General features: G+C 34.7%; 2 protein-coding genes across 4 annotated transcripts; one reads left to right on the plus strand and one right to left on the minus strand.

The window, feature by feature from the left end:
- The first annotated feature begins 6 nt into the window (after window positions 1-6).
- On the plus strand, window positions 7-1342 carry LOC117634216 (sulfoquinovosidase-like). Its single transcript, XM_034368191.1, has 3 exons — window positions 7-297; window positions 736-852; window positions 941-1342. The coding sequence occupies exons 1-3, from the start codon at window positions 31-33 to the stop codon at window positions 1274-1276; spliced, it is 720 nt and encodes a 239-aa protein (XP_034224082.1). The 5' UTR covers window positions 7-30; the 3' UTR covers window positions 1277-1342.
- A 1324-nt stretch (window positions 1343-2666) lies between these two features.
- On the minus strand, window positions 2667-15258 carry LOC117634214 (DNA gyrase subunit B, chloroplastic/mitochondrial). 3 transcript variants are annotated; one of them, XM_034368188.1, is made up of 21 exons: window positions 15063-15258; window positions 14659-14803; window positions 14330-14410; window positions 14118-14231; window positions 12823-12879; window positions 12311-12412; window positions 11382-11532; window positions 11176-11252; window positions 10895-11005; window positions 10328-10398; window positions 9995-10136; window positions 9245-9343; window positions 8998-9126; window positions 8785-8899; window positions 7677-7744; window positions 6881-6994; window positions 6668-6784; window positions 6469-6522; window positions 6280-6385; window positions 4671-4801; window positions 2667-2992 (listed from the first exon to the last, which is right to left on the minus strand). In XM_034368188.1, the coding sequence occupies exons 1-21, from the start codon at window positions 15224-15226 to the stop codon at window positions 2924-2926; spliced, it is 2217 nt and encodes a 738-aa protein (XP_034224079.1). In that variant the 5' UTR covers window positions 15227-15258; the 3' UTR covers window positions 2667-2923. The 3 variants fall into 3 exon arrangements, with proteins under 3 accessions (XP_034224079.1, XP_034224081.1, XP_034224080.1); XM_034368190.1 differs by lacking the exon at window positions 15063-15258 and adding an exon at window positions 14548-14551 and having other exon boundaries at window positions 14659-14693; XM_034368189.1 differs by lacking the exons at window positions 11176-11252; window positions 11382-11532.
- Window positions 15259-16011: the final 753 nt, after the last annotated feature.

Genomic DNA, 16011 nt, shown 5'->3' on the forward strand with positions numbered 1-16011 from the left:
GAAGACCCAGAGGAGGCCTTGGTATTTTTTATGAGGGCTGGTTTCAGAGATAGTCCCAAATGGGGGATGCTGTTTTGGGAAGGAGACCAAATGGTAAGTTGGCAGACTCATGATGGAATAAAGAGTGCTGTTGTTGGTCTACTCAGCAGTGGAATTTCTGGGTATGCTTTTAATCACAGTGATATTGGAGGGTACTGTGCTGTAAACTTACCGTTTATTAATTACCGAAGAAGTGAAGAGTTGTTTTTGCGATGGATGGAGCTAAATGCTTTCACAACTGTTTTCCGGACACATGAAGTAAGTTCAATGTCTGACACCAGAAATACAAAAGCATCATTATTGTCATTACTCATCACCATTACTAAGTAAAATTGAGAAAAACAATACTACAATCTTGCTACATCCTGGATCAAACCTTTTACTGAATGTATCATTGTCATGACTGAAATTAGATGAAGCTAATAACTCTAACATGATTAAGCTTTCATTAGAGAATAAAGAAAGTTGGTATATAGATCAGTTAATTTGCATGAGCTGCCGAATACTCAGCACACACTTACAATGTAAAAACAATTAGAGATAGTAGATACATTGCCAATAAAGAAGCAAGGTTTGACAGCTATAACTAATAATGCTTTTCATGAATTTTTTGTCAGAACATTTTAATTGCTCCACTTAAATGCAATAACATGTATGATCTTATCAGCTACTGATTTAAATATCTTCTGCAACCAGGGAAACAAACCATCTTGCAACAGCCAATTCTACTCCAATGACCGGACTCTATTCCATTTTGCACGCTTTGCTAAAATCTATAAAGCTTGGAAGTTCTACAGAGTCCAGCTTGTTCAGGTAATTCCATAATTCTTGTATACTAATTGTATATAGCATCTAGTAACTTCACCGGAAAATCTGACAAACTTCATTCCCTGCATTGCAGGAAGCCGCTCAAAAAGGTCTTCCTGTATGCCGCCACCTATTTCTGCATTACCCAGATGATGAACATGTGCACAGTTTGAGCTACCACCAGTTTTTGGTCGGTACTGAGATTCTAGTGGTGCCCGTCCTAGACAAGGGCAAAAATAACGTCAAGGCCTATTTTCCAACAGGAGAAAGTTGTACTTGGCAACATATATGGACTGGAAAACATTTTAGAAGGCAGGGTGTTGAAGCCACAGTAGAAGCTCCAATTGGCTGTCCTGCTGTATTTGTTAAGACTGGCTCCATTGTTGGAGAGACTTTTTTGAAAAATCTTATAGATTTGAAGGTTCTTTAAGAAAGCAGTCCTCAAAGAGGTTTCATTTCTCAAGGCACTTTTTAATTTTATGCATCACATTCTCCACAGGCATGTTTTTTTCGTTTCTTATAACCTTTTGATTATGTTAATCGAATCGAAACATAAATGAGAAAATGGTTTGTAAATGGAAATGCTGTTGCCACAAAAGAAATGGCTGAAATCTTTTATATCAGAACACCATTTTGATGGTTCATCTTAGTCATTCAGTCACAAAAATGGAGCTCCCATAACTGAACCATATCATTTTCAGTCACAGAAGATGAAATAAAGAAAATTACAAACAAGACCTCCTTTCTAATGCATTGAAAACCTTAAAGTTCAAAGCGTTAAGAACTCAGATGCTCAAATTCAAACAAAAATGAAAATAAAATCTAATAAGGGATTTCTACTCACATTGAGGTAAATTGGGTGAAGGGCTTTACTGGATTACCTTCAAGGCACCGCTGAGGTAAGAGTGTTTAGATTTTTGGGGCAGTCTTGGTGTTTTGGTGGTGTTCGTTTCTTCAAAAGGAGGAAGAGTTCATATTTTCAAGACTACTTTCCAACGTATTCGAATCCTTGCAGCATATTCTCTCCACTAAAGGTCCAAGGACGGAGTGTTGGTTTTTTTCTTTGTAGCAACCAAAAAAAAAAGGCACTGAATTTTAGCATACTATGACATTCAAACATAGCGATCATAACATGCCATTTACATGTAGCACAACTAGTACAATACAAATCGGGTATAAAGAGCATCCACAATGATGCTCTCTATTTCTTAGCTAAAATTTAGCTAAAAATATACGAAAGCTATTTTAGGAGTTCTCTAATTTGGAGAGTCATAAATGTTATAACTCTTTTTTGATTGGTCCATCTCTATTAAAAAAAATATAAAAAAATAGTTTTAATTAAATAAATGTTTGAAATACTCATTAAATAAAACAGCATTAAATTATAAGGAACCACTAGGAATCATTTCTCTCTCCTCAAATTTAGGAGCTCCTAAAGGACTCCCTATTTTAAGAGGTGGATCGGGAGCATGAATTTTTACAATTCCTCCCTAAAATTTGTCTAAGAAGGTGGTTTAAGGAACCCATTGTGAATGCTCTAACACATTCAATAAATCCAGCTATTATATAAAATTGAAGTTATTTATTTAAACTTGGTTATTTATAGTCTTTCGTTTTCATTAATACGAATTAAAATATGTAAATAATAGGTATCTTAGCAAAATATTAATATGAAAAAAAAAACATAGAAAATGAATAAACCATAAGTTACCACATCCTCAGTCTGTGACCTTCAAATCGTCATTGCCATCCCAATATATTTTTGAGCCTCATTTACTCGCATTTCACAACATTTGGACAAATAATAAGATTTCAAGAAATTGAACAGTTGGCCATGCCAATAATATAAATCACATATAAAAGTAAACAGCATTCTCTACACTAAATAACAAAACCTCTAAAACCCTACCTAAACTCTGCCGCACCATGGAGCAACCTGCCCGCTAAAAGGGGGCAAGTCCGTACATCAAAAAATACAACAAAAAAAACCTTTGTTTGATAACTGTGATAAGAGTTTCTGCTTGTCTGCAAACTGGTAACAGTTTCACAACTCGTCTTCTCTGGATTAGTGGCTCCCTTAAATATCTAATTGATCGAGGTTGACCATGCTTGCAGAATTCTTTATGAGTTCTTTCCGGTAGTCCACCTAAAATATAAATAAGCAGAATTTCAGGTCAATCCTGGCATTTTACTGAATAATATGTTCTTTATGAAAGCTGGGAACCAGAACCTTAAAACGGGTACATATATATATATACATAGGGTCAGGATCGGAGGACACATTTTTCAACACAAATTTTGACACACTTTTAAGACCTTTAGATCTAACCACTTTCAACGGTGGAGATGAATGCTAATATAACTTTTTCACTATTACACCTCTTGTATTCTTCCCTTTTCGGGAATGACATTTAGCAGCTTTTCAGTTCTCTCTCTCTCTCTCTCTCTCTCTCTCTTTCCTCCCTCCCGTGTTTTCTACCTTTCTTTTTCTTTGACAAAAACAAAACCCTTCTTCTTCCTTTATTTTTTCTGCGAAAATCCTTCTTGTTGTATTCTGGAAAAACAATGAGGTAGATGGTGGTCTCACCCACCCGCATATACACTTCCAATAAAAAAAATTTTGCCTTATCTTTTGGGTTATGGAAGTTATCAGAAAAAAGAGAATTGTAAGGCCTAGAAGAGGATTGTCTCACAATACACCAAAGAGGATTGTCATGCCTTAGATAATCAAACTGTAGATATATCTTGCAGGAACCAAGACAAATCCGAAATATATTTGTTAATAGTCTGAAGGATTACAGAGATATTAACTTATTAAGGAGGAAATTGAAAATTGAAAGTTTGCAATTTTGGGTGCATGTCATCTATGTATTACTTCATTTCCAGAATGGCACAAGAACATATTTTACAGGGACGAAATTGAAGGAGAAGAAGGATTTTACTATTTTAAAAAAAACTGAAAACAAGGGAGAGAGTAGATTAATTAAATTGAAGAAGTTATCCTTATCTTCGACATATAAAAAAATTAAATTTCTAAAATAAGTTTCTTTTCGACTTTAAAAAGAAAAGAAAAGAAAAGAAAAGAAATTAAATTGAAGAAGTTATCCTTATCTTCCAAATCCAGATTAGAAACAAGATTTTAACTTGATAAGAAAAGTCTGTAAAACTTTATCTATATTTGGGTAATAGCTGGGTCAGTAGATTGAGAAGATGCTCTCAAATGATTTATATTTAGCCAACTTTTTCTTGTAGGTCAAAAAAGAAATGGGTATGAAAACTCATCCTTTGAAGAAAGAAATCCATGGCTGTTCACTTCACATCGTCCTCCTCCATCTCAAATGAAAATACTGACAAAGTGTTTTTTAAAAAACAATTTCTTTTGAGAACATATTAAATTAAACCAAATGTTTCTCATTGCAATTTGTGAGGAGAGAGGAAAGAGAATGGCTTATTCCAAGGCAAATTAATCATATAGTTGAGGGTATTGACTTTTTTTTTCAAATGCAATCTTAGCCATTAAAACTGGTTTAAAGGTTGAAAATGTGTAAAAATTTGTGGCTTTTTGTTTGTCCCCCGATCCTGACCCATATATATATATATATACCCTCAAATAAGCTTATTTGAGGGATCCCTCAATTGACACTTTTCATTTAGAAAAACAAAAGGTACTCCTTGGAAGCTAGCCAGGTTTTTGTTTGTTGTTTTTTACACAGAGAGAGAGAGAGAGAGAGAGAGAGAATTCAGCCCTCAGAATTCAGATATAAGCACCAGACAGCTTCAGTGAATCATAACTCAACAATAACCTTTATGTTTGCTCTACTTACCCGGGCACCCATAAGGGACGAAAAGACAATGTTGGCCTCAGCAGCATCCTCAACCCCTAATCGTTTCAGAAGCCTTTGCTCAGGATTCATTGTTGTTTCCCATAACTGTGCGGGCATCATTTCCCCTAGGCCTGCATTGAAACCATACCAACATAATAACTAAACAGCTAATTCAAACTGAAAGGTCAGTTATGCATAGCTTGAATTCACTGTAACATAATAACTTTGCAAAGAATAAACATAGTGATGTACTTTATCTATAGAAACAGATGTTGCCCCTTTAACTTGTAACAATACAGTGATCACAGTCACACTAGGGATTCTACCACTATACAGTAGAAATATGGCACAACATATCACAGTATAACTCAGTCTCATTCACAATCCACAAATGCCCTATAACCTTGCCAGCATAACAGCTGGTTATCCTTATCGAAGAAACATTAAAATTGTGATTATATGGTGCCAGGGTTTTAGTTAGTTTTAATGGTCTCCTAAATTCAGAGTCCAAGTCCAACCTCCAGGATAAGTAGAAGCTTTTCGTTTTATTTTGACTGAGAACAAAGTTCGGATTACTTGATAGAACAGATGATTGTCGAAGGACTGGATGATATCAGTTATAACCCTAGTCTGGGGTGTGATGCCTAGGAACACCCATGTGTAGAGCTGCATATGTTTAGTTTATGAGTAGAAGCTTGTTTATGTTTAAACATGAGATCTTTTTTTAGGATTATCAAACATATGAGCCAAGCTTGAGTAAAAAACAAAAATGGATAAAGAATGCGCAGATAATGTGGTTGTGCAAGAAAGTAAAAAAAAAACAAAGAATGTTTCAGCACCTTTTAGTCACATGGAAGTCAGCAACAGTTAATTTATAATCTTATAGATAAAACGATAGCAATAACGTTATATTTGAAAAAGAAGCACGAGTAAAGTTGCAAGAGTAGTAGAAAATCATGAACACCAAGTGGCGCAACCAAAAATTTAAACATGGGGGTCAATAAAAAATTAGATGACCACGAGATCAAAAGAACTCATTCAGTAATCTGCTCGTGCAATATTATCATCTCCTCCATAATCATTCCAGGTTCTTAGTACTGTTTCATATTGTCTCTTGCTACAGAAGAGTGCTTGATGGTTGGTGATCGAGAATTTAGAAGGTAGCTTTTGGTCCAAACAGGAAATCTAGCATAAACAAATTTCACAAAGCTTGGAACAAAACATGTGTTGAAAAGATAATTCTATGAATTTTAATAATCAAACATACAATCTAGTGGAGATAAATTGCCTTATCTAGTAAACTGCACAGAGTTACGCACAAAGTTGCCCCATTAATGTAGTTACCACTCACTATAGTCATCTAGTAGTCGCTAGTACAATGTCATCTCCTCTATATAGTTGCCCCTCATAGTTAACAAGAACATATCATTTTGATAGTATAGTCTCTAAGGCATGCGGAGAGTCAGCCGACCGTTGTGGGCATTGGTCAGCCCATGCCCATAAAAGACCTACTCACTTGCAAATACATAGGCCCTTAGCAGTGTATTTAACTGCATTACCAATATGCAGGGAACCATATAAACCTGAGTTTCATCAAGTTCATACTAACCTTTAAACCTCTGAATGTTATAAGATGCATTTGGAGGGAAGGAACTCTGGAGCATTTTAAGTTCAGCATCATCATAGCAATATTTTGCTTGCTTTCCCCTCTCAACCTGGTCATTTTAGCAAAAACAATGGAATTAACTGTATACTATTCTTCAAAATCCCTAAGATTAATTCCGATACAAATACAAACCTTGTAAAGGGGTGGAACGCCAACATATATGTAGCCCTCATCAAACAAGGCTCTCTGCAAGCAAGAACTACTGCATTATTTGATATTAATTTAAATCATTGTAAATAAGTCGGGTTTGTTATGTTCTTTTTTTCTTTTTCTTTTTCTGTTTATTACATACCATGGGGAAAAAATATTGCACAAAATATCTGTTCCCTACCTGATATCTGAAGAAAAATGTCAAAAGCAGAGTACGGATGTGAGCACCATCTATATCAGCATCTGTTAAGATGATAATCTTATGGTATCGTAGAGCCTCCTTCTTAAAGTCCTCTCCCTGATACAGAGAAGATAACATACCTTATTCTTTTTAGATGATGATGACGATAACTGTAATAATAATAACTATAATTAAAAAAAAACTTTGTTCAACCTTCACTCCAAGTCCAAGACCAAGAATTAGATTTTGAATCTCTTCATTTTTATACATTGCTGCCTCATCCTTCCTTTCAATGTTCAGAATTTTACCCCTCAGTGGAAGAATGGCCTGCAATAAATAATTTTGCGATATTAGACAGCTATCTCATAACTTTTTTTTATGTATAAAGAAAAGATCCATGATCCAATCTAAGAAGGCTTTCACTTTCTGATCATTGCATCTGATTCCCTATGCATTAAGAAGCCATAGCAAGAAACTATTCTGGTCAAGCCAAATGTCAGAATGCCAAAAGACAGGAGTAGTGCAAGAAAAATAATGCATATAATGTATCAGCGTATATTTTTCCCTGATCATTACGATACAATCCCAAAAGTCATGACTACAGAAACGCACTTTATGGATACAAAACCAAAGTTAGCATGATTGTTCTGTAGACAGGAAGAGTGGTGGTATAGTTGTAGTTTTACAGTGGTTTTTGAACCAGTAGGTTCTGCAATCATTATGGAAGTGGAGTGAGGTTAACATTTAATTTTGGCATCCATGCTTTCAAAGCGATGCTATCAGGATTTAACTTTTTAACAACTTTTTCTTCTATCCCATTCCCATTTATCAGTCATCAAATGCGGAAAACTCAACAACTACCAACTCACATCACTATTGAAACGAGTTTATTCTAAAAGACAAAAATACAACATTTCAGGCTATTACTCTTAAAAAGGTTCTAAAATCATCTGGTGATTGACAGACATAATATTGTCAAAATTACAAACTAGCACAGTTATAAATTGACCTGGAAGCGCCTATCACGACCCTGTTTTGCACTTCCACCAGCTGAATCTCCTTCCACTATAAAGATTTCTGTAAACATAAAACAGCAAGGAACAAAATTTTAATGTTCAACATAATAATGTGATAGTTCCTTAGAACATCTACTATGTGCTAGGGATGAAGAGAAACAGAAGAATCTTTGAGGGGAGCAAGAGATGAAGAGGTAGAACTTCTGAGTTCTAGTGGAAACTATTTAGTAGTTCTGACCAGAAAAAAAAAAGCTACTTGGGTTATTCCAAAAGGATGCTTTGAGTTGTACTTTCTTGTTTATACTTGTTCTTTCCCAGAGTGTGGATTCCTTATCCACTCTTTGTAGTTAGCTTCCTACTTTAATACAATTACTTTTCTTTTCGAAAGAAAAAAAAGAAGAAGAGATTAGATAGAAGACCCTTAGGCCGTCGGTGGCTTCAGAATTTAGGGATAGTTCCTTTCAGGCTAAATTGTATGATTGGAATTCCTGTACACTAGCTTTCCTTGGCCTGCTGCCCCGTATAATTGTTGCTGAGCTACATTTTGCAGGCTTTGTTGTTTTGTTTAACTAGCTTCTTCTAGTTCGACCAGTGGACAACTTTTCCCCTGTATTGTTCTGCTTTTCTTTGATGAAATTATGTTTTTCATAAAATAAAGTAAAAAATATATGTAAAGGAAAAAGAATGATAACCAATGTGATAAGTTGTGTTAACATGTTCTCTAAAGAAGTAAATGTAATAAATTTGAACAAAATACTTCTCCAAAAAGGAGCAGTAGGAAAAGAGAAAGTCCTAAAAGCATGTTTGAAATATCATGTTTATGATGCTTATGTTGGAAAATTCAATAGTGACTACAGACTTCAGAATTTATAAACTCAACTAAGAAAAGTTTGCTACTAAAATGTAATACAAGCATTTTCAATCATCCTTGGCACTGTGAAATTAATAAGACCAGAAGAATTTTAAAATTTAGAAATATGAATAGAAATAGAACAAGATTACTAGTATCAAAAGCATTTAATAACCTAATAATTGAAAACCCAAATGAATATTCCTTTGAGAAGCTCATAGCAGTTTCATACAAGATGGTGCAAGACATACCAGATTCTTCAGGATTTGTTGATGAGCAATCAGCTAGTTTTCCTGGGAGAGAAGAGGATCGCAAAACACTCTTTTGTCTGACTAGTTCCCTTGCCCTCTTTGCAGCCAGAGCTGCCTGAAAAAAGAAGCATTAGACATGAGGAAAAGATTTCAAGTATAATTATATGTAAGCTTCATGTATCAAAGTGATATTCTTATTTATGAGAAGGATACCTTGAGAGCATTTAAAGACTTTGAAAGGATTGAATCCAGTACATCTGGATGCAACTCCAAGTATTCTGTAAGATACTCTTGAAGAGATTGATCAACCACTCTTCGCACCTCTGGATTTCCCAGCCTAGTCTTTTAAAACAGAACAACCAACACAATAAGGGTACACAATGGCAAAGCCTAAGATGTCCACAGAAACAGTGCCTCCAAATCATTATTACACATCAGGATTGCAAGAAACAGGTAGTACCTTTGTTTGGCCTTCAAATTCCGGATTGGCAACTTTGACTGAGATGACGCATGTCAGTCCTTCTCTTACATGCTCACCACTCAAAGTGATATCCTTTTCCTGGAAGAAAATATAATGTGGCTCAAAACAATGAAACTTTAAATTAATTTATATACTTGTATTAATATTTAGATTAGCTAAAGAGTTGAGTTAATTGTAGCTAATCAAATCTTCCAAGCTTAATGCTCATACATAAAAGGAACCTAGCCTAGGGAGACAACATTTCATGTATAACAGAATTGAAACACAACTAAATTACTCACGCTTGTGACTATCTGTTTTGGTAAACATCAAAATTTTATCTTCCTTCTTTGAAATGAGTGTGTGTGTGTGTGTGTGAGACAGAGAGAGAGAGCCCTTAAATTAAATTATAGAAGTGTATTGCCCAAAGTGATAGAAGTGTATTTGTACCTGACAGACAAAGATGAAACTGAAAGTCCCAACTCCTAAGAAGGTCAATGTTTAGTCTGGGTATGAATATGATAAGTATGATTCATACTCTTATAAATTCATTCTATCCCCCTCACCAAGATCATTTATATTAAAAATCCAGAGGATTAATGATGGAGAGTTGCTTTAAAAATTATAATAAAAAATTCAAACCCCCTTTACAGAAAATAAAAATAAGTAAATACAGGGAAAATTAAACCGAGAAACCACAAGAAGTTATTGCTATTGGAAAGAATGAACAGAAATCGAGAAAGGATGCACCTTGATAATTTTGGACTTTTTCCCAAGGCTATTAAGAGTTCTTGTTAATGAAGCCTTTGTTCCATCAATATGGGTTCCTCCATCAACAGTGCGTATGCTATTAGCATACCCTAGCATTGTATCTGAATATGCATCAGAACACCTAGTATAGGATGAAAAAACCATCTCATCACAAGTAATAAAAGAAATGTTTGTCAACAATATGCCAAATATTATCCCATGTAAAATTCACTTTATCATAATTTATAACAAGAAATCTTAATGAAAATATTTAATTTACTTCTTAGATGAAGGAAACATAAATACATAAAAATAGATAATGAAATCAATTACCACTGGAGAGCTACATCAATAGTGATTCCATCCACTTCTTTTCTAAAGCCAACCACATCGTGAAGCGGTTTCTAAATCAAAGAGTTGTCAACGAACAATATTTAGACAATGATGGAAATCCAAAATCCATAAATTTTAAATGTTAATAGTCCATACAGACACAGTTGCATCCTTTATACCATAACATCATATCCACTTTGGGCATGTGGCCAAGTAGTCAACTACATGCCAAGGAGTTGCAAAGAAAATTGATATTATGTGATTTTTGTCGAATATTCATATAGGTGAAAAGATCTAACCCACCCTATGTAGATCACAATAGAATGATGTCCAGTAACTGAAAGTATTCTTTTCTTACAAATGAAATTCTTAATATACAACACAAATCCAGGTACATGGGAAGTATACACCTAGCCCAGAGTTCAAAAGAAAGAAGTGGGAGATTTAAAATTGAATCTTAACATGTCTACTTCACTCACTTGAGAACCTTTATGCAACATCAGTAATAGTAAATATGTATAGGTCAAATTAGAACAAAAAAATGCAAAGCTATTAGGTCAAGCATACGTTATCAGTATTTAGCCATCTCACATATTCAACCAAACCCCCTGCATAAAAGTATTCATTGTGATGGTTCTTCTCTGGATCTGTATCCTCTTGTCTAAGAGTGATCATAAGCTGCTAATGTCAAAAAACAGAAGACAATAAGATGTTGAGAACAGAAAAAGACGCCTTTGTTGTACTGCCAGATTACCATTAAAAGAAATGAAAATCCATAAAGACGTATTAAAAGATAAATACATATATAGCTGGACATGATAATTGACAATTAAAAGTAATGACTTTACATTTGGGTTTAGAAAAGCTAGCTCCCTAATAAGTCCAGCTATTGTGTTGTAGTCAAACTGAATAGCAGTTGTGAATACTGCAGGAAGACATGGCAATCAAATAAAGCAAGCATAAATCACCAAATACAATAATCACCAAACAATTGAGAATAAATCTTAGCCAATGACCATTAAATTCATTACGACTATAAGGATAAACGAAAAACCTTCTTTGTCAGGCCAAAATCTGATGCGCGTTCCTTGCCGATCTTGGGATTCAATTGGAAGCACATGACAAGATAGAGTTGTCACAGGCTTTCCACGAGAATATTTTTGTTGATATTCCATTCCATCACGCCAAACAGTGACTTCCAATGTCTGTCAGGCCAGACATCACAATTTAGTATGCTAGAAACTGACAACTAGAGTATTGAAAGGAAATGTGAAGGAGGTGAATTTCTCGAGGGATCAAGAGTGGGTTTTCAGGCCTCAATGTGGGCATCTTTTTTCAAATAGTCTAGAGGTACCGCTTTTCTTTCTTTATGCAGACTGGGTGAATGCTCTTCTTGAGATAGTTTGTGTTTTTGTGTTGATAATTTCGCGTAGCAGCTGGGTGTTAGAAATCTTTTATGTACTTTTGAGGGACTGCTTGTTTCTTATTTTAAAAATAAAAAATAAAACAAATTCAAGGTGTTAAGCAAAAAAAAAAAAAAAAAAAATTTAACGGAAAAAATTAAAACTGAATTAGAATAGAAGGTACTTATATATTCTAGCCATCATCACAAAGAAATGTCAAGGTGTTACAATCTGATCCCACCAGAATGCCTTATAGTTTAAATAATATTTCGGGTCCATTTCACACATCATTAAAATGAGAGTTATAAGACATGGATTTAAAAGCAAATGCAGCAGATAGCATCGGCCCACTAACAGTAAATTTGCAGGGGAAAAAAAAAAGTGTGCTATTGTTTTATTTGACTGTAAGGGGAGGGAAAGAGATACACATACAAAGGGAGGGAGAGATTTTAGAATTTGACTCGAAACCTAAATAGTTTAAAGTTCACCGAGCAAACCTTGAATGTCTCCTCCAACATTGACATTTGCATAAATGCAGGAAAATTTACCAAATAAATCAAGATGAACAGATAATGCATACCTCAGACAAGGCATTGACGACAGATAAACCCACACCATGTAATCCACCAGAGACACTATACCCACTACTTGAACCACCAAATTTGCCACCAGCATGTAAAACCTGAATAATTTTCAAAAGAACTATCATTTATAAAACAATAAAATGTTCCTGCATTTAAAGTAGCTCCCAAGTTGCATATTTCATATTTTCTTCATTAAGAAAAACATATAAAATTTCAAACCTCATCAATGTCCAAAGGTCTTTCTATCACTAGAAATCCCAGAAGTTGAGTTTCTATCATTCATGGTTCAAACCTTCAAAGTGCCACTGAAACATATGCTTAATATTTGACTTATTTAGAACAGCTTTATAACTGAAATTGTAAATCGTTTATAACCTAATTTTTTTGATATAATATTATCTTTCTGGTTTTAATGAAAAAAATAACTAACCCTATGCAATGCGAATTGGATTGCATTCTACCTCTACACAAACATTAGAAATGAGAATGATAATTTATGCAATAATACCGTCAACACAGTCTCCAGAGCAGATTTCTTGGTTGCTGGGTGCATATCAGTCGGAATCTGCAATGAACAAGAGAATAAGAAAAGTAGGTAAAGATAGTAGCAACATATATTTAAAGTTAGTGTACATAACTCTTGAGAAGAGTATTCAGGAAAATTTCTAATGGTTGGTTGCAAATTCAAGATTACTATCAATGCAATATGAGGAGGAGGAACAATTCAGATTTTCTTTTATATGTTCCCATAATTACTAACAATAATAAAAATTAGTTTTCTGAATCTAGAAACACTGCATGGGTACCAAGTCACGACATTGTGGTCCTAGTACATCTAAAGTGCAAGTTCTCTTAGAATTACTCCTGCAATGGGTATTTAGAATGCACTAAGGATACAGGCAATCACCATTTCATACCAATTAAGATATATATAACTTTTTTCCATACCTACAAATCCTCCCAAACCCGCTTCCTGGACTTGGCTGCAAAACTGGGGCCTCCCCCCGAACCCTACAATCTTTCGGAGGCAGGAAAATTTAGCAAATAGCTAGAGAGGTATCTTGAGGAATCAAACCCAAGACCACGTGGGAGCAAACCACAGCCCTGACCACTGACTAAACTCTCATTGGTTAATGAAAATGTGTATAATGACCAGAGGATCCCAGACATGCGAATAAATGCCTAAACCGAAATACGTTAATGCTATGGGAGCATGCACAATTGCATGGGGGATGTTCAGTAACGATTCTTATAGTGCTGTTTGGGGATTTGATAAGCTAATTCCTGTAGACGTCTATTTGCCGGGCTATCCACCTAAACAGGAGGGGCTCGGTGAAATAGACATGTCTGTAAAGACATGGACTACCAGCACCTGAACAGAAAGACCACATGAATCTTCACTGTTCCCTGGAATTGGCTTTCGCGATTTAAGAAAACATGTACCAATTACAAAAACGGCTTTTTTATTAGGTACACTTTCTCTTTGTGGTATTCCACCTCTTGCTTGTTTTTGGTAGGTATTTTCATTCTCTGCTCCAAAAATTTTACTGCGTTACAGAATTTACGTGGCATGCTTAACAATGTTTAATGAACAATTTACAGACTCTAGACATATTGACTATACATATGAGAAATATAAGTACGAAAGGCATCATAGGGTATAAAGGCCCATCAAACTACATGTGAACATTAGAATATCTTGACAAGCCTTATAAGAAATCATGACACTGTGTTCTTACTTTAACATATACAAAAAAGGATTTGTGAAGCTTTTGACTAAAAGGCATAGAAGATGTAGCATACCCCACGACCATTGTCAGCGATGCTCACAGAACCATCTGCAAGTAAAACAACCTCGATCTTTGAAGCAAATCCGGCTTGAGCCTCATCCACAGCATTATCTAATATTTCATAGACCTAAAAGAGCATGATTAGAAACTTCTTTATTGACTCAGATGAATCTAGCAAAAGCACATTATTAAAAATGGAAAGATAAAAGTGACAAAAAGCAATACCAAATGGTGAAGACCACGAGGTCCTGTGCTCCCAATATACATCCCTGGCCTCTTTCTAACAGGGTCTAAGCCTTCCAATACCTGAACATGTTAGACATTATAGCATCAAGCCAAAACTAAGTCGGAGTGACAGCTTACAAGTCCCACTTAACAATTTCTAACTAAACCCATAAATAAGCAACAATTTCCAACAAAAATAAACACCTTAATAAACTTACTTATCTATTTCAAAAACAAAAATAACAAGCATGATGTACAGATAAATTAGCAAATGGCTAACATAAAATAGAAAACTTTGATTTATACCCTTTTGAAATCGAGTATTTTACCTGAATCTGATCAGACCCATAAGCGTTGGAACCAGAGCTGCCTTGAAAAGCCTCGGTTGCAGGCGTAGACGACATAAAAGCTCTTGGAGCAACCGCATTTCGAACTACACAGCAGCTAGGAACGCCCTTCAGTGGAATATGGGTCCTGTCACAACCAATAACAAAACCCTTAAACACTTTCCACTTTCCCAGGAAAAACCCGAGTAGCAAAATACAAAAACTAATATCCTATCACCAAAAATAACAAATGAACAAATAAAATCACTCAAATTCAAACAAAGAAAAAGTTATGTTGTAACAAGAATACTAATAGAGTCGCCTTAATTCCTAGTTGCCGCATTTTCTAGGAAACCAAACAGAAAATAAGCAGAAAATGAGGGGCAAAATATGAAAGGGAAAAGCACCTGGGTTGTGGGTTGAACAAGAGGGAGGGACGAGCAAGAGAGGAAGACGAGAAAGAAGAAGAAGAGGAGGGGAAGTGAGGGTGAAGAGAAGAGTGTGAGAGAAAGCGTAAGGCCATGAAGCGAAGATAAGGAGGAGGAGGAGGTCTCAGAAGAAGAAGCGCCATTGGATTTGGTTCTCTCTGTTTTACTTTCTTTGTCTTTTTCGTGTCATTCGTGGTCCTCAAGGTTAGTATGTGTGCTCAAATGGTCCATGTCGTCAAGTTTCGTCAAAAACTTCGTTAATTTGCTAACGTCGCATATATATTTGTTAAAATAATTTAAAATTCATAAAAGACTTTATATCACAAAACATCTTTGACGTTCACGAAAGTACCATATTGGGTCCTTCTTCTTTTTTTTTTTTTTTTTTTGGTCATTCGTGGTCTTCAACGTTAATATGTCTCCTTACAAATGGACCCTACTAAAATTTTGATTTTTCATTTAATAACAATTAAAAATGAAAATTTCTTTTAATCCATTTGAAATGAAAAAAACCAAGGGTAAGGTTTAATGATATAAAGCCTTCATAAAATTTAAAAATGAAAAGGTGCATAAAATTTTGATTTTTTTCATTTAAGATTAGGTTTTTCATTTCTAAATTTACAAAACTCCCTTAGTTTGCTGATGTGGCATATATGTCGAGCCTACATCTCCAATAATATAGTGTCACGTGTATTTAAAATACAATATATATATATAAATCATTTAAAATTCATAAAATGTTGGTTTTTTCATTTTTAAATTTTAGGAATTTTAAATTGTTTAAAAAAAAACTCCGTTAGTTTATTCATGTGGCATATATGTGGAGCCCACATCTCCAATAATATAGTGTTACGTGTTTTTAAGATACAATATATATAATTTAAAATTCATTAAATTTTAAAAAGAAAACCAAAATTTTATGAATTTT

The sequence above is a fragment of the Prunus dulcis genome, chromosome 7, assembly GCF_902201215.1.
Source record: "Prunus dulcis chromosome 7, ALMONDv2, whole genome shotgun sequence".
NCBI lineage: Eukaryota > Viridiplantae > Streptophyta > Magnoliopsida > Rosales > Rosaceae > Prunus > Prunus dulcis.